At 49.7% G+C, this 24975-nt stretch overlaps 1 protein-coding gene across 7 annotated transcripts in view; it reads right to left on the reverse strand.

Moving 5' to 3' along the window:
• Positions 1–24975, reverse strand: part of DLG4 (discs large MAGUK scaffold protein 4) — a 404912-nt gene that overhangs the window by 4345 nt on the left and 375592 nt on the right. For all 7 annotated transcript variants that reach the window (XM_063449834.1, XM_063449832.1, XM_063449833.1 and 4 more), the window contains 2 exons: positions 20944–20971; positions 4812–4859 (listed from right to left, as the gene is read on the reverse strand). In XM_063449834.1, coding sequence (XP_063305904.1) covers positions 4812–4859; positions 20944–20971 — 76 coding nt within the window. The remainder of the gene's footprint in view (positions 1–4811; positions 4860–20943; positions 20972–24975) is intronic.

The following is a 24975-nucleotide window of genomic DNA, read 5'->3' on the forward strand; positions in this document are numbered from 1 at the left end:
CACCGGTCAGTTCGGGAGTTTCTAACATTCGTATGGACTTTACCCAGATAGCCGTCCCATGGAGTCATTTGTATACCGAAGGACTTGTGAAAGACTTTGACTCCATGGCGATTGAACTAGGTACATCGGATCTGAGCGCTATTCGGTAGAAATATGCTCTCAGGTCCAGGCTATCTGGGGATACGTTACACGAACCATATGCATTCGGTATTTCTTAAATTATGTATTTTATTGTATTTTTCCTATTGTATTTTAAAATGGCGATTGTCTCTATCCTGGGAGATAATTAGATTTCTTCCCAATTATCTCCGGGATAGAGAAGAAGGATTTATGGGTAAGATGGGAAGGGCTTATATTGAAGCCACTGCGATTGGCTACTGTCCAATATGTCTTACAGTCTTCCACAAGGTCCCCTAGGGGAGTGTCCACCTTGTGGAGACCCGCATAAATACCGGGCAGGTAGCCCCCATTAGACACATTCCTGTTTGACCTTCAAGACGGAGCTTGGTCTCGTTTGTGGAGGGATTTATTATTGGGACAGTACTTTTGTTATTTCTAGCTGTGGAAGGAGTTCGACTGAATTGCTGATCGGGAGTTGCCGCGTTCGTATGCTCCGTTCGGGAGTTTGACGATCGTCTGGATTAAAACTGCATTTCTGGAGAAGGGGATTATTCACTAAATGCGGCTTTATCTACCTGGCGGTGAGTGTCGTAACAACACACTATGGGCTAATATGGCTATAGTCCCCTTTTACTGGAGGAACACACAGTATGGGCCAAACTGGCACTAGTCCCCTTTACTGGAGTTACAATCATTATGGGCCAATCCGGCAACAGTCCCCTGTACTGGAGGAACACACATGTGACAGATCCATCTGTATAGACTTATATTGCTGGTTTGCCTGTTTGCCTTAATTTCGCTGGATTTCCTGTCCGTATGCCCCTGTTCGTGTGTTTCTCCAAATACCGATTGAAACTAACGAACGGACGGCCACCCAGGAGAGGAGTGTGCTGCTGGTTAACCTATTGGCCCCAATTAGAACATTGCGGTTAACCGCAGACACCTCTCCATTCCATTCGTACGGGTGGTCGTCGTTCGTATGCCGACCACGAGGCGGCGGCCATTTTGGGACACGAAGAGAATCAGCGGTGTTCGGTACAAATCCTATGGAACTAAAAACGACCACTTTATCTGCCGGACACTGCTGGAAGTCGCCGCCCGCCTTCTATTTCGTCGAGGCGTACGAACACCGGTCAGTTCGGGAGTTTCTAACATTCGTATGGACTTTACCCAGATAGCCGTCCCATGGAGTCATTTGTATACCGAAGGACTTGTGAAAGACTTTGACTCCATGGCGATTGAACTAGGTACATCGGATCTGAGCGCTATTCGGTAGAAATATGCTCTCAGGTCCAGGCTATCTGGGGATACGTTACACGAACCATATGCATTCGGTATTTCTTAAATTATGTATTTTATTGTATTTTTCCTATTGTATTTTAAAATGGCGATTGTCTCTATCCTGGGAGATAATTAGATTTCTTCCCAATTATCTCCGGGATAGAGAAGAAGGATTTATGGGTAAGATGGGAAGGGCTTATATTGAAGCCACTGCGATTGGCTACTGTCCAATATGTCTTACAGTCTTCCACAAGGTCCCCTAGGGGAGTGTCCACCTTGTGGAGACCCGCATAAATACCGGGCAGGTAGCCCCCATTAGACACATTCCTGTTTGACCTTCAAGACGGAGCTTGGTCTCGTTTGTGGAGGGATTTATTATTGGGACAGTACTTTTGTTATTTCTAGCTGTGGAAGGAGTTCGACTGAATTGCTGATCGGGAGTTGCCGCGTTCGTATGCTCCGTTCGGGAGTTTGACGATCGTCTGGATTAAAACTGCATTTCTGGAGAAGGGGATTATTCACTAAATGGCGGCTTTATCTACCTGGCGGTGAGTGTCGTAACAACACACTATGGGCTAATATGGCTATAGTCCCCTTTTACTGGAGGAACACACAGTATGGGCCAAACTGGCACTAGTCCCCTTTACTGGAGTTACAATCATTATGGGCCAATCCGGCAACAGTCCCCTGTACTGGAGGAACACACATGTGACAGATCCATCTGTATAGACTTATATTGCTGGTTTGCCTGTTTGCCTTAATTTCGCTGGATTTCCTGTCCGTATGCCCCTGTTCGTGTGTTTCTCCAAATACCGATTGAAACTAACGAACGGACGGCCACCCAGGAGAGGAGTGTGCTGCTGGTTAACCTATTGGCCCCAATTAGAACATTGCGGTTAACCGCAGACACCTCTCCATTCCATTCGTACGGGTGGTCGTCGTTCGTATGCCGACCACGAGGCGGCGGCCATTTTGGGACACGAAGAGAATCAGCGGTGTTCGGTACAAATCCTATGGAACTAAAAACGACCACTTTATCTGCCGGACACTGCTGGAAGTCGCCGCCCGCCTTCTATTTCGTCGAGGCGTACGAACACCGGTCAGTTCGGGAGTTTCTAACATTCGTATGGACTTTACCCAGATAGCCGTCCCATGGAGTCATTTGTATACCGAAGGACTTGTGAAAGACTTTGACTCCATGGCGATTGAACTAGGTACATCGGATCTGAGCGCTATTCGGTAGAAATATGCTCTCAGGTCCAGGCTATCTGGGGATACGTTACACGAACCATATGCATTCGGTATTTCTTAAATTATGTATTTTATTGTATTTTTCCTATTGTATTTTAAAATGGCGATTGTCTCTATCCTGGGAGATAATTAGATTTCTTCCCAATTATCTCCGGGATAGAGAAGAAGGATTTATGGGTAAGATGGGAAGGGCTTATATTGAAGCCACTGCGATTGGCTACTGTCCAATATGTCTTACAGTCTTCCACAAGGTCCCCTAGGGGAGTGTCCACCTTGTGGAGACCCGCATAAATACCGGGCAGGTAGCCCCCATTAGACACATTCCTGTTTGACCTTCAAGACGGAGCTTGGTCTCGTTTGTGGAGGGATTTATTATTGGGACAGTACTTTTGTTATTTCTAGCTGTGGAAGGAGTTCGACTGAATTGCTGATCGGGAGTTGCCGCGTTCGTATGCTCCGTTCGGGAGTTTGACGATCGTCTGGATTAAAACTGCATTTCTGGAGAAGGGGATTATTCACTAAATGGCGGCTTTATCTACCTGGCGGTGAGTGTCGTAACAACACACTATGGGCTAATATGGCTATAGTCCCCTTTTACTGGAGGAACACACAGTATGGGCCAAACTGGCACTAGTCCCCTTTACTGGAGTTACAATCATTATGGGCCAATCCGGCAACAGTCCCCTGTACTGGAGGAACACACATGTGACAGATCCATCTGTATAGACTTATATTGCTGGTTTGCCTGTTTGCCTTAATTTCGCTGGATTTCCTGTCCGTATGCCCCTGTTCGTGTGTTTCTCCAAATACCGATTGAAACTAACGAACGGACGGCCACCCAGGAGAGGAGTGTGCTGCTGGTTAACCTATTGGCCCCAATTAGAACATTGCGGTTAACCGCAGACACCTCTCCATTCCATTCGTACGGGTGGTCGTCGTTCGTATGCCGACCACGAGGCGGCGGCCATTTTGGGACACGAAGAGAATCAGCGGTGTTCGGTACAAATCCTATGGAACTAAAAACGACCACTTTATCTGCCGGACACTGCTGGAAGTCGACGCCCGCCTTCTATTTCGTCGAGGCGTACGAACACCGGTCAGTTCGGGAGTTTCTAACATTCGTATGGACTTTACCCAGATAGCCGTCCCATGGAGTCATTTGTATACCGAAGGACTTGTGAAAGACTTTGACTCCATGGCGATTGAACTAGGTACATCGGATCTGAGCGCTATTCGGTAGAAATATGCTCTCAGGTCCAGGCTATCTGGGGATACGTTACACGAACCATATGCATTCGGTATTTCTTAAATTATGTATTTTATTGTATTTTTCCTATTGTATTTTAAAATGGCGATTGTCTCTATCCTGGGAGATAATTAGATTTCTTCCCAATTATCTCCGGGATAGAGAAGAAGGATTTATGGGTAAGATGGGAAGGGCTTATATTGAAGCCACTGCGATTGGCTACTGTCCAATATGTCTTACAGTCTTCCACAAGGTCCCCTAGGGGAGTGTCCACCTTGTGGAGACCCGCATAAATACCGGGCAGGTAGCCCCCATTAGACACATTCCTGTTTGACCTTCAAGACGGAGCTTGGTCTCGTTTGTGGAGGGATTTATTATTGGGACAGTACTTTTGTTATTTCTAGCTGTGGAAGGAGTTCGACTGAATTGCTGATCGGGAGTTGCCGCGTTCGTATGCTCCGTTCGGGAGTTTGACGATCGTCTGGATTAAAACTGCATTTCTGGAGAAGGGGATTATTCACTAAATGGCGGCTTTATCTACCTGGCGGTGAGTGTCGTAACAACACACTATGGGCTAATATGGCTATAGTCCCCTTTTACTGGAGGAACACACAGTATGGGCAAACCCGTCACTAGTCCCCTTTACTGGAAGAAACACACAGTATGGGCCAAACTGGCCCATACAGTACGGGCCAAACTGGCCCATACAGTACGGGCCAAACTGGCCCATACAGTACGGGCCAAACCAGCCCATACAGTATGGGCCAACCCGGCACTAGTCCCCTTTAGTGGGGGAACACACAGTAAGGGCCAACCAGGCACTAGCCCCCTTTACTGGAGGGCCAAACTAGCACTAGCCCCTTTAAAGCTATCCTGATCCCTAACTTCACATTGCAAACTGACAGACAGATACCTTCCATATGTACAACAGTCTCATAACTCAACACCGTCTCTTCTCGACCTGCGGAAAAATAAGGTATAATTAGTGGAGATCACACATTTGGGGGAGTTTGGGGCTCACTTTCTAGGGGCCATACACTATACAATACTACACTATTATTTGCATATTTCTGGGGAGTTTTAAGTATTGATTTATTCAAAACCCTAAGTTCATTTAATAGCAAGCATTAAACTCACAGTTGTATTTGAGTGTGGTCAACAAATATTCACTCTTTTTGTTTTTCTATTTGCATTGCTTGGGACCACTGGGGGATTCTCTATGTGTGTTGAAGAAGCATTTTTTTCACTTGATTTCTACTTCGAAGAGTCAGGTCACATTTTTGTATCAAAATTTCACTATCATACGAACTTCCCCCTAGCCGTTAGGATAGATTAAACAAATCAAATAAAGCAATAATTCCTTGCGTTTTATTGATTCAAAACCAAATCACTTTGGTGGAAGTTTTCCATTGACTGAGGGTCTCCAGTCCTTTAGCCCCCATACAAACCACATATCATTGCTCAATTCTTTATTATTCCACATGAACATAGACTTCACACATCCACCTATAGACAGAGTGGAGAACTAAGGATGGGACTTCAGTTTCTGGCCTTGTGGTGGCCAAGTGACTCATAGCAACAGATTAGCTCACAAGGCTACGCAGGAAATACTATAGAGATGTAGCACATGAGGCTGGCCAGGAAATACTATAGAGAGGTAGTACATGAGGCTGGCCAGGAAATACTATAGAGAGATATTACATGAGGCTGGACAGGAAATACTATGAGGCTACACAGGAAATACCATAGAGAGGTAACACATTAGGCTGGACAGGAAATACTATAGAGAGGTAGCACATGAGGCTGGACAGGAAATACTATAGAGAGGTAGCAAATGAGGCTGGACAGGAAATACTATAGAGAGGTAGCACATGAGGCTGGACAGGAAATACTATAGAGAGGTAATACATGAGGCTGGACAGGAAATACTATAGAGAGGTAGCACATGAGGCTGGACAGGAAATACTATAGAGAGGTAATACATGAGGCTGGGCAGGAAATACTATAGAGAGGTAGCACACGAGGCTGGGCAGGAAATACTATAGAGAGGTAGCATATGTGGCTGGACAGGAAATACTATAGAGAGATAGCACATGAGGCTGGACAGGAAATACTATAGAGAGATATCACATGAGGCTGGACAGGAAATACTATAGAGAGGTAGCACATGAGGCTGGACAGGAAATACTATAGAGAGGTAATACATGAGGCTGGACAGGAAATACTATAGAGAGATAGCACATGAGGCTGGACAGGAAATACTATAAGGCTACACAGGAGATACTATAGAGAGGTAACACATTAGGCTTGACAGGAAATAGTATAGAGAGGTAGCACATGAGGCTGGACAGGAAATACTACAAAGAGGTAGCAAATGAGGCTGGACAGGAATACTATAGAGAAGTAGCACATGAGTTTGGACAGGAAATACTATAGAGAGATATCACATGAGGCTGGACAGGAAATACTATAGAGAGGTAACACATTAAGCTGGACAGGAAATACTATAGAGAGGTAGCACACGAGGCTGGGCAGGAAATACTATAGAGAGGTAGCATATGTGGCTGGACAGGAAATACTATAGAGGTAGCACATGAGGCTGGACAGGAAATACTATAGAGAGGTAGCACATAGGGCTGGACAGGAAATACTATAGAGAGGTAATACATGAGGCTGGACAGGAAATACTATAGAGAGATAGCACATGAGGCTGGACAGGAAATACTATAAGGCTACACAGGAGATACTATAGAGAGGTAACACATTAGGCTTGACAGGAAATAGTATAGAGAGGTAGCAAATGAGGCTGGACAGGAAATACTATAGAGAGGTAGCAGATAAGGCTGGAAAGGAAATACTATAGAGAGGTAGCACATAAGGCTGGACAGGAAATACTATAGAGAGGTAGCACATTAGGCTGGACAGGAAATACTATAGAGAGGTAGCACATTAGGCTGGACAGGAAATACTATAGAGAGGTAGCACATGGGGCTGGAAATGAAATACTATAGAGAGGTAGCACATAAGGCTGGACAGGAAATACTATAGAGAGGTAGCAAATGGGGCTGGACAGGAAATACTATAGAGAGGTAGCACATGAGGCTAGACAGGAAATACTATAGAGAGATATCACATGAGGCTGGACAGGAAATACTATAGAGAGGTAGCACATGAGGCTGGACAGGAAATACTATAGAGAGGTAGCACATGGGGCTGGACAGGAAATACTATAGAGAGGTAATACATGAGGCTGGACAGGAAATACTATAGAGAGATAGCACATGAGGCTGGACAGGAAATACTATAAGGCTACACAGGAGATACTATAGAGAGGTAGCACATGAGGCTGGACAGGAAATACTACAAAGAGGTAGCAAATGAGGCTGGACAGGAATACTATAGAGAAGTAGCACATGAGTTTGGACAGGAAATACTATAGAGAGATATCACATGAGGCTGGACAGGAAATACTATAGAGAGGTAACACATTAAGCTGGACAGGAAATACTATAGAGAGGTAGCACACGAGGCTGGGCAGGAAATACTATAGAGAGGTAGCATATGTGGCTGGACAGGAAATACTATAGAGAGGTAGCACATGAGGCTGGACAGGAAATACTATAGAGAGGTAGCACATAGGGCTGGACAGGAAATACTATAGAGAGGTAATACATGAGGCTGGACAGGAAATACTATAGAGAGATAGCACATGAGGCTGGACAGGAAATACTATAAGGCTACACAGGAGATACTATAGAGAGGTAACACATTAGGCTTGACAGGAAATAGTATAGAGAGGTAGCAAATGAGGCTGGACAGGAAATACTATAGAGAGGTAGCAGATAAGGCTGGAAAGGAAATACTATAGAGAGGTAGCACATAAGGCTGGACAGGAAATACTATAGAGAGGTAGCACATTAGGCTGGACAGGAAATACTATAGAGAGGTAGCACATTAGGCTGGACAGGAAATACTATAGAGAGGTAGCACATGGGGCTGGAAATGAAATACTATAGAGAGGTAGCACATAAGGCTGGACAGGAAATACTATAGAGAGGTAGCAAATGGGTCTGGACAGGAAATACTATAGAGAGGTAGCACATGAGGCTAGACAGGAAATACTATAGAGAGGTAGCACATGGGGCTGGACAGGAAATACTATAGAGAGGTAGCACATGGGGCTGGACAGGAAATACTATAGAGAGGTAGCAAATGGGGCTGGACAGGAAATACTATAGAGAGGTAGCACATGGGGCTGGACAGGAAATACTATAGAGAGGTAGCACATTGGGCTGGACAGGAAATACTATAGAGAGGTAGCACATGAGGCTAGACAGGAAATACTATAGAGAAGTAGCACATGGGGCTGGACAGGAAATACTATAGAGAGGTAGCACATGAGGCTAGACAGGAAATACTATAGAGAAGTGGCACATGAGGCTAGACAGGAAATACAATAGAGAGGTAATACATGATGCTGGACAGGAAATACTATAGAGAGGTAGCACATGTGGACAGGAAGTACTATAGAGCTTATATCCATGCCAATCAATGATTCGTCCTAGAGAATGAAACATACTGACCTAGTAATAGGACAGGGCCCCTAACATATCAGATCACGGTGTATGCCAGGATCACTCAATTACTATCAAGGTGATACTACCCGCAAATAACCCACAGACACACATATACACTCACTATTATTTAATCCCAGTAAAATAAAGTCTACATAACCAGTAGTGACGGTAAATAATAAATGTATCACAGTGCAGGAATAGCAAAGAGAGCTGCAGGGCAGGATGGAGGTGTAGTGACAGAGCTGTGTGTGGGGTCAGTACAGGAATAGCAGAGAGAGCTGCAGGGCAGGATGGAGGTGCAGTGACAGAGCTGTGTGTGGGGTCAGTACAGGAATAGCAGAGAGAGCTGCAGGGCAGGATGGAGGTGTAGTGACAGAGCTGTGTGTGGGGTCAGTACAGGAATAGCAGAGAGAGCTGCAGGGCAGGATGGAGGTGCAGTGACAGAGCTGTGTGTGGGGTCAGTACAGGAATAGCAGAGAGAGCTGCAGGGCAGGATGGAGGTGTAGTGACAGAGCTGTGTGTGGGGTCAGTACAGGAATAGCAGAGAGAGCTGCAGGGCAGGATGGAGGTGCAGTGACAGAGATGTGTGTGGGGTCAGTACAGGAATAGCAGAGAGGGCTGCATGGCAGGATGGAGGTGTAGTGACAGGGCTGTGTGTGGGGTCAGTACAGGAATAGCAGAGAGAGCTGCAGGGAAGGATGGAGGTGCAGTTACAGAGCTGTGTGGGGTCAGTACAGGAATAGCAGAGAGAGCTGCAGGGCAGGATGGAGGTGGAGTGACAGAGCTGTGTGTGGGGTCAGTACAGGAATAGCAGAGAGAGCTGCAGGGCAGGATGGAGGTGCAGTGACAGAGCTGTGTGTGGGGTCAGTACAGGAATAGCAGAGAGAGCTGCAGGGCAGGATGGAGGTGCAGTGACAGAGCTGTGTGTGGGGTCAGTACAGGAATAGCAGAGAGAGCTGCAGGGCAGGATGGAGGTGCAGTGACAGAGCTGTATGTGGGGTCAGTACAGGAATAGCAGAGAGAGCTGCAGGGCAGGATGGAGGTGCAGTGACAGAGCTGTATGTGGGGTCAGTACAGGAATAGCAGAGAGAGCTGCAGGGCTGGATGGAGGTGCAGTGACAGAGCTGTGTGTGGGGGCAGTACAGGAATAGCAGAGAGAGCTGCAGGGCAGGATGGAGGTGTAGTGACAGAGCTGTGTGTGGGGTCAGTACAGGAATAGCAGAGAGAGCTGCAGGGCAGGATGGAGGTGCAGTGACAGAGATGTGTGTGGGGTCAGTACAGGAATAGCAGAGAGAGCTGCAGGGAAGGATGGAGGTGCAGTTACAGAGCTGTGTGGGGTCAGTACAGGAATAGCAGAGAGAGCTGCAGGGCAGGATGGAGGTGGAGTGACAGAGCTGTGTGTGGGGTCAGTACAGGAATAGCAGAGAGAGCTGCAGGGCAGGATGGAGGTGCAGTGACAGAGCTGTGTGTGGGGTCAGTACAGGAATAGCAGAGAGAGCTGCAGGGCAGGATGGAGGTGCAGTGACAGAGCTGTGTGTGGGGTCAGTACAGGAATAGCAGAGAGAGCTGCAGGGCAGGATGGAGGTGCAGTGACAGAGCTGTATGTGGGGTCAGTACAGGAATAGCAGAGAGAGCTGCAGGGCAGGATGGAGGTGCAGTGACAGAGCTGTATGTGGGGTCAGTACAGGAATAACAGAGAGAGCTGCAGGGCTGGATGGAGGTGCAGTGACAGAGCTGTGTGTGGGGGCAGTACAGGAATAGCAGAGAGAGCTGCAGGGCAGGATGGAGGTGTAGTGACAGAGCTGTGTGTGGGGTCAGTACAGGAATAGCAGAGAGAGCTGCAGGGCAGGATGGAGGTGCAGTGACAGAGATGTGTGTGGGGTCAGTACAGGAATAGCAGAGAGAGCTGCAGGGCAGGATGGAGGGGCAGTGATAGAGCTGTGTGTGGGGTCAGTACAGGAATAGCAGAGAGAGCTGCAGGACAGGATGGAGGTGTAGTGACAGAGCTGTGTGTGGGGTCAGTACAGGAATAGCAGAGAGCTGCAGGGCAGGATGGAGGTGCAGTAACAGAGCTGTGTGTGGGGTCAGTACAGGAATAGCAGAGAGAGCTGCAGGGCAGGATGGAGGTGCAGTGACAGAGCTGTGTGTGTGGTCAGTAGAGGAATAGCAGAGAGAGCTGCAGGGCAGGATGCAGGTGTAGTGAGAAAGCTGTGTGTGGGGTCAGTACAGGAATAGCAGAGAGAGCTGCAGGGCAGGATGGAGGTGCAGTGACAGAGCTGTGTGTGGGGTCAGTACAGGAATAGCAGAGAGAGCTGCAGGGCAGGATGGAGGTGTAGTGACAGAGCTGTGTGTGGGGTCAGTACAGGAATAGCAGAGAGCTGCAGGGCAGGATGGAGGTGCAGTGACAGAGCTGTGTGTGGGGTCAGTACAGGAATAGCAGAGAGAGCTGCAGGATAGGATGGAGGTGTAGTGACAGAGCTGTGTGTGGGGTCAGTACAGGAATAGCAGAGAGAGCTGCAGGGCAGGATGGAGGTGCAGTAACAGAGCTGTGTGTGGGGTCAGTACAGGAATAGCAGAGAGAGCTGCAGGGCAGGATGGAGGTGCAGTGACAGAGCTGTGTGTGGGGTCAGTACAGGAATAGCAGAGAGAGCTGCAGGGCAGGATGGTGGTGTAGTCACAGAGCAGGAATAGCAGAGAGAGCTGCAGGGCAGGATGGTGGTGTAGTCACAGAGCAGGAATAGCAGAGAGAGCTGCAGGGTAGGATGGAGGTGTAGTGACAGAGCTGTGTGTGGGGTCAGTACAGGAATAGCAGAGAGAGCTGCGGGGCAGGATAGAGGTGTAGTCACAGAGCTGTGTGCGGGGTCAGTACAGGAATAGCAGAGAGAGCTGCAGGGCAGGATGGAGGTGCAGTGACAGAGCTGTGTGTGGGGTCAGTACAGGAATAGCAGAGAGAGCTGCAGGGCAGGATGGTGGTGTAGTCACAGAGCAGAAATAGCAGAGAGAGCTGCAGGGTAGGATGGAGGTGTAGTGACAGAGCTGTGTGTGGGGTCAGTACAGGAATAGCAGAGAGAGCTGCTGGGCAGGATAGAGGTGTAGTCACAGAACTGTGTGTGGGGTCAGTACAGGATTAGCAGAGAGAGCTGCAGGGCAGGATGGAGGTGTAGTGACAGAGCTGTGTGTGGGGTCAGTACAGGAATAGCAGAGAGAGCTGCAGGGTAGGATGGAGGCGTAGTCACAGAGCTGTGTGTGGGGTCAGTACAGGAATAGCAGAGAGAGCTGCAGGGCAGGATGGAGGTGTAGTGACAGAGCTGTGTGTGGGGTCAGTACAGGAATAGCAGAGAGAGCTGCAGGGCAGGATGGAGGTGTAGTCACAGAGCTGTGTGTGGGGTCAGTACAGGAATAGCAGAGAGAGCTGCAGGGCAGGATGGAGGTGCAGTGACAGAGCTGTGTGGGGTCAGTACAGGAATAGCAGAGAGAGCTGCAGGGCAAGATGGAGGTGTAGTGACAGAGCTGTGTGGGGTCAGTACAGGAATAGCAGAGAGAGCTGCAGGGCAGGATGGAGGTGCAGTGACAGAGCTGTGTGTGGGGTCAGTACAGGAATAGAAGAGAGAGCTGCAGGGCAGGATGGAGGTGCAGTGACAGAGATGTGTGTGGGGTCAGTACAGGAATAGCAGAGAGGGCTGCAGGGCATTATGGAGGTGCAGTTACAGAGATGTGTGTGGGGTCAGTACAGGAATAGCAGAGAGCTGCAGGGAAGGATGGAGGTGCAGTTACAGAGCTGTGTGGGGTCAGTACAGGAATAGCAGAGAGAGCTGCAGGGCAGGATGGAGGTGCAGTGACAGAGATGTGTGTGGGGTCAGTACAGGAATAGCAGAGAGGGCTGCAGGGCATTATGGAGGTGCAGTTACAGAGATGTGTGTGGGGTCAGTACAGGAATAGCAGAGAGAGCTGCAGGGAAGGATGGAGGTGCAGTTACAGAGCTGTGTGGGGTCAGTACAGGAATAGCAGAGAGAGCTGCAGGGCAGGATGGAGGTGGAGTGACAGAGCTGTGTGTGGGGTCAGTACAGGAATAGCAGAGAGAGCTGCAGGGCAGGATGGAGGTGCAGTGACAGAGCTGTGTGTGGGGTCAGTACAGGAATAGAAGAGAGAGCTGCAGGGCAGGATGGAGGTGCAGTGACAGAGCTGTGTGTGGGGTCAGTACAGGAATAGCAGAGAGAGCTGCAGGGCAGGATGGAGGTGCAGTGACAGAGCTGTGTGTGGGGTCAGTACAGGAATAGCAGAGAGAGCTGCAGGGCAGGATGGAGGTGCAGTGACAGAGCAGGAATAGCAGAGAGAGCTGCAGGGCAGGATGGTGGTGTAGTCACAGAGCAGGAATAGCAGAGAGGGCTGCGGGGCAGGATAGAGGTGTAGTCACAGAGCTGTGTGTGGGGTCAGTACAGGAATAGCAGAGAGAGCTGCAGGGCAGGATGGAGGTATAGTGACAGAGCTGTGTGTGGGGTCAGTACAGGAATAGCAGAGAGAGCTGCAGGGCAGGATGGAGGTGCAGTGACAGAGCTGTGTGTGGGGTCAGTACAGGAATAGCAGAGAGAGCTGCAGGGTAGGATGGAGGTGCAGTGACAGAGCTGTGTGTGGGGTCAGTACAGGAATAGCAGAGAGAGCTGCAGGGCAGGATGGAGATGCAGTGACAGAGCTGTATGTGGGGTCAGTACAGGAATAGCAGAGAGAGCTGCAGGGCTGGATGGAGGTGCAGTGACAGAGCTGTATGTGGGGTCAGTACAGGAATAGCAGAGAGAGCTGCAGGGCAGGATGGAGGTGCAGTGACAGAGCTGTATGTGGGGTCAGTACAGGAATAGCAGAGAGAGCTGCAGGGCTGGATGGAGGTGCAGTGACAGAGCTGTGTGTGGGGGCAGTACAGGAATAGCAGAGAGAGCTGCAGGGCAGGATGGAGGTGTAGTGACAGAGCTGTGTGAGGGGTCAGTACAGGAATAGCAGAGAGAGCTGCAGGGCAGGATGGAGGTGCAGTGACAGAGCTGTGTGTGGGGTCAGTACAGGAATAGCAGAGAGAGCTGCGGGGCAGGATAGAGGTGTAGTCACAGAGCTGTGTGCGGGGTCAGTACAGGAATAGCAGAGAGAGCTGCAGGGCAGGATGGAGGTGCAGTGACAGAGCTGTGTGTGGGGTCAGTACAGGAATAGCAGAGAGAGCTGCAGGGCAGGATGGTGGTGTAGTCACAGAGCAGAAATAGCAGAGAGAGCTGCAGGGTAGGATGGAGGTGTAGTGACAGAGCTGTGTGTGGGGTCAGTACAGGAATAGCAGAGAGAGCTGCTGGGCAGGATAGAGGTGTAGTCACAGAACTGTGTGTGGGGTCAGTACAGGAATAGCAGAGAGAGCTGCAGGGCAGGATGGAGGTGTAGTGACAGAGCTGTGTGTGGGGTCAGTACAGGAATAGCAGAGAGAGCTGCAGGGTAGGATGGAGGCGTAGTCACAGAGCTGTGTGTGGGGTCAGTACAGGAATAGCAGAGAGAGCTGCAGGGCAGGATGGTGGTGTAGTGACAGAGCTGTGTGTGGGGTCAGTACAGGAATAGCAGAGAGAGCTGCAGGGCAGGATGGAGGTGTAGTCACAGAGCTGTGTGTGGGGTCAGTACAGGAATAGCAGAGAGAGCTGCAGGGCAGGATGGAGGTGCAGTGACAGAGCTGTGTGGGGTCAGTACAGGAATAGCAGAGAGAGCTGCAGGGCAAGATGGAGGTGTAGTGACAGAGCTGTGTGGGGTCAGTACAGGAATAGCAGAGAGAGCTGCAGGGCAGGATGGAGGTGCAGTGACAGAGCTGTGTGTGGGGTCAGTACAGGAATAGAAGAGAGAGCTGCAGGGCAGGATGGAGGTGCAGTGACAGAGATGTGTGTGGGGTCAGTACAGGAATAGCAGAGAGGGCTGCAGGGCATTATGGAGGTGCAGTGACAGAGCTGTGTGTGGGGTCAGTACAGGAATAGCAGAGAGAGCTGCAGGGCAGGATGGAGGTGCAGTGACAGAGCTGTGTGTGGGGTCAGTACAGGAATAGCAGAGAGAGCTGCAGGGCAGGATGGAGGTGCAGTGACAGAGCAGGAATAGCAGAGAGAGCTGCAGGGCAGGATGGTGGTGTAGTCACAGAGCAGGAATAGCAGAGAGGGCTGCGGGGCAGGATAGAGGTGTAGTCACAGAGCTGTGTGTGGGGTCAGTACAGGAATAGCAGAGAGAGCTGCAGGGCAGGATGGAGGTATAGTGACAGAGCTGTGTGTGGGGTCAGTACAGGAATAGCAGAGAGAGCTGCAGGGCAGGATGGAGGTGCAGTGACAGAGCTGTGTGTGGGGTCAGTACAGGAATAGCAGAGAGAGCTGCAGGGTAGGATGGAGGTGCAGTGACAGAGCTGTGTGTGGGGTCAGTACAGGAATAGCAGAGAGAGCTGCAGGGTAGGATGGAGGTGCAGTGACAGAGCTGTGTGTGGGGTCAGTACAGGAATAGCAGAGAGAGCTGCAGGGCAGGATGGAGATGCAGTGACAGAGCTGTATGTGGGGTCAGTACAGGAATAGCAGAGAGAGCTGCAGGGCTGGATGGAGGTGCAGTGACAGAGCTGTATGTGGGGTCAGTACAGGAATAGCAGAGAGAGCTGCAGGGCAGGATGGAGGTGCAGTGACAGAGCTGTATGTGGGGTCAGTACAGGAATAGCAGAGAGAGCTGCAGGGCTGGATGGAGGTGCAGTGACAGAGCTGTGTGTGGGGGCAGTACAGGAATAGCAGAGAGAGCTGCAGGGCAGGATGGAGGTGTAGTGACAGAGCTGTGTGAGGGGTCAGTACAGGAATAGCAGAGAGAGCTGCAGGGCAGGATGGAGGTGCAGTGACAGAGCTGTGTGTGGGGTCAGTACAGGAATAGCAGAGAGAGCTGCGGGGCAGGATAGAGGTGTAGTCACAGAACTGTGTGTGGGGTCAGTACAGGAATAGCAGAGAGAGCTGCAGGGCAGGATGGAGGTGTAGTGACAGAGCTGTGTGTGGGGTCAGTACAGGAATAGCAGAGAGAGCTGCAGGGCAGGATGGAGGTGCAGTGACAGAGCTGTGTGTGGGGTCAGTACAGGAATAGCAGAGAGAGCTGCAGGGCAGGATGGTGGTGTAGTCACAGAGCAGAAATAGCAGAGAGAGCTGCAGGGTAGGATGGAGGTGTAGTGACAGAGCTGTGTGTGGGGTCAGTACAGGAATAGCAGAGAGAGCTGCTGGGCAGGATAGAGGTGTAGTCACAGAACTGTGTGTGGGGTCAGTACAGGAATAGCAGAGAGAGCTGCAGGGCAGGATGGAGGTGTAGTGACAGAGCTGTGTGTGGGGTCAGTACAGGAATAGCAGAGAGAGCTGCAGGGTAGGATGGAGGCGTAGTCACAGAGCTGTGTGTGGGGTCAGTACAGGAATAGCAGAGAGAGCTGCAGGGCAGGATGGTGGTGTAGTGACAGAGCTGTGTGTGGGGTCAGTACAGGAATAGCAGAGAGAGCTGCAGGGCAGGATGGAGGTGTAGTCACAGAGCTGTGTGTGGGGTCAGTACAGGAATAGCAGAGAGAGCTGCAGGGCAGGATGGAGGTGCAGTGACAGAGCTGTGTGGGGTCAGTACAGGAATAGCAGAGAGAGCTGCAGGGCAAGATGGAGGTGTAGTGACAGAGCTGTGTGGGGTCAGTACAGGAATAGCAGAGAGAGCTGCAGGGCAGGATGGAGGTGCAGTGACAGAGCTGTGTGTGGGGTCAGTACAGGAATAGAAGAGAGAGCTGCTGGGCAGGATGGAGGTGCAGTGACAGAGATGTGTGTGGGGTCAGTACAGGAATAGCAGAGAGGGCTGCAGGGCATTATGGAGGTGCAGTTACAGAGATGTGTGTGGGGTCAGTACAGGAATAGCAGAGAGCTGCAGGGAAGGATGGAGGTGCAGTTACAGAGCTGTGTGGGATCAGTACAGGAATAGCAGAGAGGGCTGCAGGGCATTATGGAGGTGCAGTTACAGAGATGTGTGTGGGGTCAGTACAGGAATAGCAGAGAGAGCTGCAGGGCAGGATGGAGGTGCAGTTACAGAGCTGTGTGGGGTCAGTACAGGAATAGCAGAGAGAGCTGCAGAGCAGGATGGAGGTGGAGTGACAGAGCTGTGTGTGGGGTCAGTACAGGAATAGCAGAGAGAGCTGCAGGGCAGGATGGAGGTGCAGTGACAGAGCTGTGTGTGGGGTCAGTACAGGAATAGAAGAGAGAGCTGCAGGGCAGGATGGAGGTGCAGTGACAGAGCTGTGTGTGGGGTCAGTACAGGAATAGCAGAGAGAGCTGCAGGGCAGGATGGAGGTGCAGTGACAGAGCTGTGTGTGGGGTCAGTACAGGAATAGCAGAGAGAGCTGCAGGGCAGGATGGAGGTGCAGTGACAGAGCAGGAATAGCAGAGAGAGCTGCAGGGCAGGATGGTGGTGTAGTCACAGAGCAGGAATAGCAGAGAGGGCTGCGGGGCAGGATAGAGGTGTAGTCACAGAGCTGTGTGTGGGGTCAGTACAGGAATAGCAGAGAGAGCTGCAGGGCAGGATGGAGGTATAGTGACAGAGCTGTGTGTGGGGTCAGTACAGGAATAGCAGAGAGAGCTGCAGGGCAGGATGGAGGTGCAGTGACAGAGCTGTGTGTGGGGTCAGTACAGGAATAGCAGAGAGAGCTGCAGGGTAGGATGGAGGTGCAGTGACAGAGCTGTGTGTGGGGTCAGTACAGGAATAGCAGAGAGAGCTGCAGGGTAGGATGGAGGTGCAGTGACAGAGCTGTGTGTGGGGTCAGTACAGGAATAGCAGAGAGAGCTGCAGGGCAGGATGGAGATGCAGTGACAGAGCTGTATGTGGGGTCAGTACAGGAATAGCAGAGAGAGCTGCAGGGCTGGATGGAGGTGCAGTGACAGAGCTGTATGTGGGGTCAGTACAGGAATAGCAGAGAGAGCTGCAGGGTAGGATGGAGGTGTAGTCACAGAGCTGTGTGCGGGGTCAGTACAGGAATAGCAGAGAGAGCTGCAGGGCAGGATGGTGGTGTAGTGACAGAGCTGTGTGTGGGGTCAGTACAGGAATAGCAGAGAGAGCTGCAGGGCAGGATGGAGGTGTAGTCACAGAGCTGTGTGTGGGGTCAGTACAGGAATAGCAGAGAGAGCTGCAGGGCAGGATGGAGGTGCAGTGACAGAGCTGTGTGGGGTCAGTACAGGAATAGCAGAGAGAGCTGCAGGGCAAGATGGAGGTGTAGTGACAGAGCTGTGTGGGGTCAGTACAGGAATAGCAGAGAGAGCTGCAGGGCAGGATGGAGGTGCAGTGACAGAGCTGTGTGTGGGGTCAGTACAGGAATAGAAGAGAGAGCTGCAGGGCAGGATGGAGGTGCAGTGACAGAGATGTGTGTGGGGTCAGTACAGGAATAGCAGAGAGGGCTGCAGGGCATTATGGAGGTGCAGTTACAGAGATGTGTGTGGGGTCAGTACAGGAATAGCAGAGAGCTGCAGGGAAGGATGGAGGTGCAGTTACAGAGCTGTGTGGGGTCAGTACAGGAATAGCAGAGAGAGCTGCAGGGCAGGATGGAGGTGCAGTGACAGAGCTGTGTGTGGGGTCAGTACAGGAATAGCAGAGAGAGCTGCAGGGAAGGATGGAGGTGCAGTGACAGAGCTGTGTGAGGTCAGTACAGGAATAGCAGAGAGAGCTGCAGGGCAGGATGGAGGTGGAGTGACAGAGCTGTGTGTGGGGTCAGTACAGGAATAGTAGAGAGAGCTGCAGGGCAGGATGGAGGTGCAGTGACAGAGCTGTGTGTGGGGTCAGTACAGGAACAGAAGAGAGAGCTGCAGGGCAGGATGGAGGTGCAGTGACAGAGCTGTGTGTGGGGTCAGTACAGGAATAGCAGAGAGAGCTGCAGGGCAGGATGGAGGTGCAGTGACAGAGCTGTGTGTGGGGTCAGTACAGGAATAGCAGAGAGAGCTGCAGGGCAGGATGGAGGTGCAGTGACAGAGCAGAAATAGCAGAGAGAGCTGCAGGGCAGGATGGTGGTGTAGTCACAGAGCAGGAATAGCAGAGAGGGCTGCGGGGCAGGATAGAGGTGTAGTCACAGAGCTGTGTGTGGGGTCAGTACAGGAATAGCAGAGAGAGCTGCAGGGCAGGATGGAGGTGCAGTGACAGAGCTGGGTGTGGGGTCAGTACAGGAATAGCAGAGAGAGCTGCAGGGCAGGATGGAGGTGCAGTGACAGAGCTGTGTGTGGGGTCAGTACAGGAATAGCAGAGAGAGCTGCAGGGTAGGATGGAGGTGCAGTGACAGAGCTGTGTGTGGGGTCAGTACAGGAATAGCAGAGAGAGCTGCAGGGCAGGATGGTGGAGTAGTCACAGAGCAGGAATAGCAGAGAGAGCTGCAGGGCAGGATGGTGGTGTAGTCACAGAGCAGGAATAGCAGAGAGAGCTGCAGGGTAGGATGGAGGTGTAGTGACAGAGCTGTGTGTGGGGTCAGTACAGGAATAGCAGAGAGAGCTGCGGGGCAGGATAGAGGTGTAGTCACAGAACTGTGTGTGGGGTCAGTACAGGAATAGCAGAGAGAGCTGCAGGGCAGGATGGAGGTGTAGTGACAGAGCTGTGTGTGGGGTCAGTACAGGAATAGCAGAGAGAGCTGCAGGGTAGGATGGAGGTGTAGTCACAGAGCTGTGTGTGGGGTCAGTACAGGAATAGCAGAGAGAGCTGCAGGGCAGGATGGTGGTGTAGTGACAGAGCTGTGTGTGGGGTCAGTACAGGAATAGCAGAGAGAGCTGCAGGGCAGGATGGAGGTGTAGTCACAGAGCTGTGTGTGGGGTCAGTACAGGAATAGCAGAGAGAGCTGCAGGGCAGGATGGAGGTGCAGTGACAGAGCTGTGTGGGGTCAGTACAGGAATAGCAGAGAGAGCTGCAGGGCAAGATGGAGGTGTAGTGACAGAGCTGTGTGGGGTCAGTACAGGAATAGCAGAGAGAGCTGCAGGGCAGGATGGAGGTGCAGTGACAGAGCTGTGTGTGGGGTCAGTACAGGAATAGAAGAGAGAGCTGCAGGGCAGGATGGAGGTGCAGTGACAGAGATGTGTGTGGGGTCAGTACAGGAATAGCAGAGAGGGCTGCAGGGCATTATGGAGGTGCAGTTACAGAGATGTGTGTGGGGTCAGTACAGGAATAGCAGAGAGCTGCAGGGAAGGATGGAGGTGCAGTTACAGAGCTGTGTGTGTGATCAGTACAGGAATAGCAGAGAGAGCTGCAGGGCAGGATGGAGGTATAGTGACAGAGCTGTGTGTGGGGTCAGTACAGGAATAGCAGAGAGAGCTGCAGGGCAGGATGGAGGTGCAGTGACAGAGCTGTGTGTGGGGTCAGTACAGGAATAGCAGAGAGAGCTGCAGGGAGGTATAGTGACAGAGCTGTGTGTGGGGTCAGTACAGGAATAGCAGAGAGAGCTGCAGGGCAGGATGGAGGTGCAGTGACAGAGCTGTGTGTGGGGTCAGTACAGGAATAGAAGAGAGAGCTGCAGGGCAGGATGGAGGTGCAGTGACAGAGCTGTGTGGGGTCAGTACAGGAATAGCCGAGAGAGCTGCAGGGCAGGATGGAGGTGCAGTGACAGAGATGTGTGTGGGGTCAGTACAGGAATAGCAGAGAGAGCTGCAGAGCAGGATGGAGGTGCAGTCACAGAGCTGTGTGTGGGGTCAGTACAGGAATAGCAGAGAGAGCTGCAGGGCAGGATGGAGGTGCAGTGACATAGCTGTGTGTGGGGTCAGTACAGGCATAGCAGAGAGCTGCAGGGCAGGATGGTGGTGTAGTCACAGAGCTGTGTGTGGGGTCAGTACAGGAATAGCAGAGAACTGCAGGGCAGGATGGAGGTGCAGTGACAGAGCAGGAATAGCAGAGAGAGCTGCAGGGCAGGATGGAGGTGCAGTGACAGAGCTGTGTGTGGGGTCAGTACAGGAATAGCAGAGAGAGCTGCAGGGCAGGATGGAGGTGCAGTGACAGAGCTGTGTGTGGGGTCAGTACAGGAATAGCAGAGAGAGCTGCAGGGCAGGATGGAGGTGCAGTGACAGAGCAGGAATAGCAGAGAGAGCTGCAGGGCAGGATGGTGGTGTAGTCACAGAGCAGGAATAGCAGAGAGGGCTGCGGGGCAGGATAGAGGTGTAGTCACAGAGCTGTGTGTGGGGTCAGTACAGGAATAGCAGAGAGAGCTGCAGGGCAGGATGGAGGTATAGTGACAGAGCTGTGTGTGGGGTCAGTACAGGAATAGCAGAGAGAGCTGCAGGGCAGGATGGAGGTGTAGTCACAGAGCAGGAATAGCAGAGAGGGCTGCAGAGCAGGATGGTGGTGTAGTCACAGAGCAGGAATAGCAGAGAGGGCTGCAGAGCACAGAGGGTGGGGTTGCAAGCTCTGTTCAATGAAATAGCAATATGGAGGTGTAGTGAGCTATGAGTCTTAGCCATAATAAAAAATACATACTCTGAGACCCTGTTGTGCTGCTTCGATCCTACGCAGCAGAGGAAAGAGACAGAAAGGATGAAAGTGAGAGACAGAGAGTATGTAGAGAATTCAGAGACGACAGAGAGAAATACGCTTCATATTGACAGACGGGAATAAAGCGTAACAGACAAACTAACAGTGAAACCACAGCAAGATGTGTCACATAGTACTTAGTCATAATACAACAATTAGCACACTACTACAAACACTCATTATATCCCAACACAATGTGCAATCACAGTGCCCGCATGTCGTATCACTACAAACACTCATTATATCCCAACACAATGTGCAATCACAGTGCTCGCATGTCGTATCACTACAAACACTCATTATATCCCAACACAATGTGCAATCACAGTGCTCGCATGTCGTATCACTACAAACACTCATTATATCCCAACACAAAATGCAATCATAGTGCTCGCATGTCGTATCACTACAAACACTCATTATATCCCAACACAATGTACAATCACAGTGCTCGCATGTCGTATCACTACAAACACTCATTATATCCCAACACAATGTGCAATCACAGTGCTCGCATGTCGTATCACTACAAACACTCATTATATCCCAACACAATGTACAATCACAGTGCTCGCATGTCGTATCACTACAAACACTCATTATATCCCAACACAATGTACAATCACAGTGCTCGCATGCCGTATCACTACAAACACTCATTATATCCCAACACAATGTACAATCACAGTGCTTGCATGTCGTATCACTACAAACACTCATTATATCCCAACACAATGTACAATCACAGTGCTCGCATGTCGTATCACTACAAACACTCATTATATCCCAACACAATGTACAATCACAGTGCTCGCATGCCGTATCACTACAAACACTCATTATATCCCAACACAATGTACAATCACAGTGCTTGCATGTCGTATCACTACAAACACTCATTATATCCCAACACAATGTGCAATCACAGTGCCCGCATGTCATATCACTACAAACACTCATTATATCCCAACACAATGTGCAATCACAGTGCCCGCATGTCGTATCACTACAAACACTCATTATATCCCAACACAATGTGCAATCACAGTGCTCGCATGTCATATCACTACAAACACTCATTATATTCCAACACAATGTGCAATCACAGTGCTCGCATGTCGTATCACTACAAACACTCATTATATCCCAAAACAATGTGCAATCACAGTGCCCGCATGTCGTATCACTACAAACACTCATTATATCCCAACACAATGTACAATCACAGTGCTCGCATGTCGTATCACTACAAACACTCATTATATCCCAACACAATGTACAATCACAGTGCTCGCATGCCGTATCACTACAAACACTCATTATATCCCAACACAATGTACAATCACAGTGCTTGCATGTCGTATCACTACAGACACTCATTATATCCCAACACAATGTGCAATCACAATGCCCGCATGTCATATGACTACAAACACTCATTATATCCCAACACAATGTGCAATCACAGTGCCCGCATGTCGTATCACTACAAACACTCATTATATCCCAACACAATGTGCAATCACAGTGCTCACATGTCATATCACTACAAACACTCATTATATCCCAAAACAATGTGCAATCACAGTGCCCGCATGTCGTATCACTACAAACACTCATTATATCCCAACACAATGTGCAATCACAGTGCTCGCATGTCATATCACTACAAACACTCATTATATTCCAACACAATGTGCAATCACAGTGCACGCATGTCGTATCACTACAAACACTCATTATATCCCAAAACAATGTGCAATCACAGTGCCCGCATGTCGTATCACTACAAACACTCATTATATCCCAACACAATGTGCAATCACAGTGCCCGCATGTCGTATCACTACAAACACTCATTATATCCCAACTCAATGTGCAATCACAGTGCTCGCATGTCGTATCACTACAAACACTCATTATATCTCAACACAATGTGCAATCACAGTGCTTGCATGTCGTATCACTACAAACACTCATTATATCCCAACACAATGTGCAATCACAGTGCTCGCATGTCGTATCACTACAAACACTCATGATATCCCAACACAATGTGCAATCACAGTGCTCGCATGTCGTATCACTACAAACACTCATTATATCCCAACACAATGTACAATCACAGTGCTCGCATGCCGTATCACTACAGACACTCATTATATCCCAACACAATGCACAATCACAGTGCCCGCATGCCGTATCACTACAGACACTCATTATATCCCAACACAATGTGCAATCACAGTGCTCGCATGTCGTATCACTACAAACACTCATTATATCCCAACACAAAGTGCAATCACAGTGCCCGCATGTCGTATCACTACAAACACTCATTATATCTCAACACAATGTGCAATCACAGTGCTCTCATGCCGTATCACTACAGACACTCATTATATCCCAACACAATGTACAATCACAGTGCTCGCATGCCGTATCACTACAGACACTCATTATATCCCAACACAATGTACAATCACAGTGCTCGCATGCCGTATCACTACAGACACTCATTATATCCCAACACAAAGTGCAATCACAGTGCTCGCATGTCGTATCACTACAAACACTCATTATATCTCAACACAATGTGCAATCACAGTGCTCGCATGTCGTATCACTACAAACACTCATTATATCCCAACACAATGTGCAATCACAGTGCCCGCATGTCGTATCACTACAAACACTCATTATATCCCAACACAATGTGCAATCACAGTGCTCGCATGTCGTATCACTACAAACACTCATTATATCCCAACACAATGTACAATCACAGTGCCCGCATGCCATATCACTACAGACACTCATTATATCCCAACACAATGTGCAATCACAGTGCTCGCATGTCGTATCACTACAAACACTCATTATATCCCAACACAATGTGCAATCACAGTGCTCGCATGTCGTATCACTACAAACACTCATTATATCCCAACACAATGTGCAATCACAGTGCTCGCATGTCGTATCACTACAAACACTCATTATATCCCAACACAATGTGCAATCACAGTGCTCGCATGTCGTATCACTACAAACACTCATTATATTCCAACACAATGTGCAATCACAGTGCTCGCATGTCGTATCACTACAAACACTCATTATATCCCAACACAATGTGCAATCACAGTGCTTGCATGTCGTATCACTACAAACACTCATTATATTCCAACACAATGTGCAATCACAGTGCTCGCATGTCGTATCACTACAAACACTCATTATATCCCAACACAAAGTGCAATCACAGTGCCCGTATGTCGTATCACTACAGACACTCATTATATCCCAACACAATGTGCAATCACAGTGCTCGCATGTCGTATCACTACAAACACTCATTATATCCCAACACAATGTGCAATCACAGTGCCCGCATGTCGTATCACTACAAACACTCATTATATCCCAACGCAATGTACAATCATAGTGCTCACATGTCGTATCACTACAAACACTCATTATATCCCAACGCAATGTACAATCATAGTGCTCACATGTCGTATCACTACAAACACTCATTATATCTCAACGCAATGTGCAATTACAGTGCTCGCATGTCGTATCACTACAAACACTCATTATATCCCAACACAATGTGCAATCACAGTGCTCGCATGTCGTATCACTACAAACACTCATTATAGCCCAACACAATGTGCAATCACAGTGCCCGCATGTCGTATCACTACAAACACTCATTATATCCCAACACAATGTACAATCACAGTGCTCGCATGTCGTATCACTACAAACACTCATTATATCCCAAAGCAATGTGCAATCACAGTGCCCGCATGTCGTATCACTACAAACACTCATTATATCCCAACACAATGTGCAATCACAGTGCTCGCATGTCGTATCACTACAAACACTCATTATATCCCAAAGCAATGTGCAATCACAGTGCCCGCATGTCGTATCACTACAAACACTCATTATATCCCAACACAATGT

Source organism: Pelobates fuscus, chromosome 3 (assembly GCF_036172605.1).
Source record: "Pelobates fuscus isolate aPelFus1 chromosome 3, aPelFus1.pri, whole genome shotgun sequence".
In the NCBI taxonomy this organism is placed as follows: domain Eukaryota; kingdom Metazoa; phylum Chordata; class Amphibia; order Anura; family Pelobatidae; genus Pelobates; species Pelobates fuscus.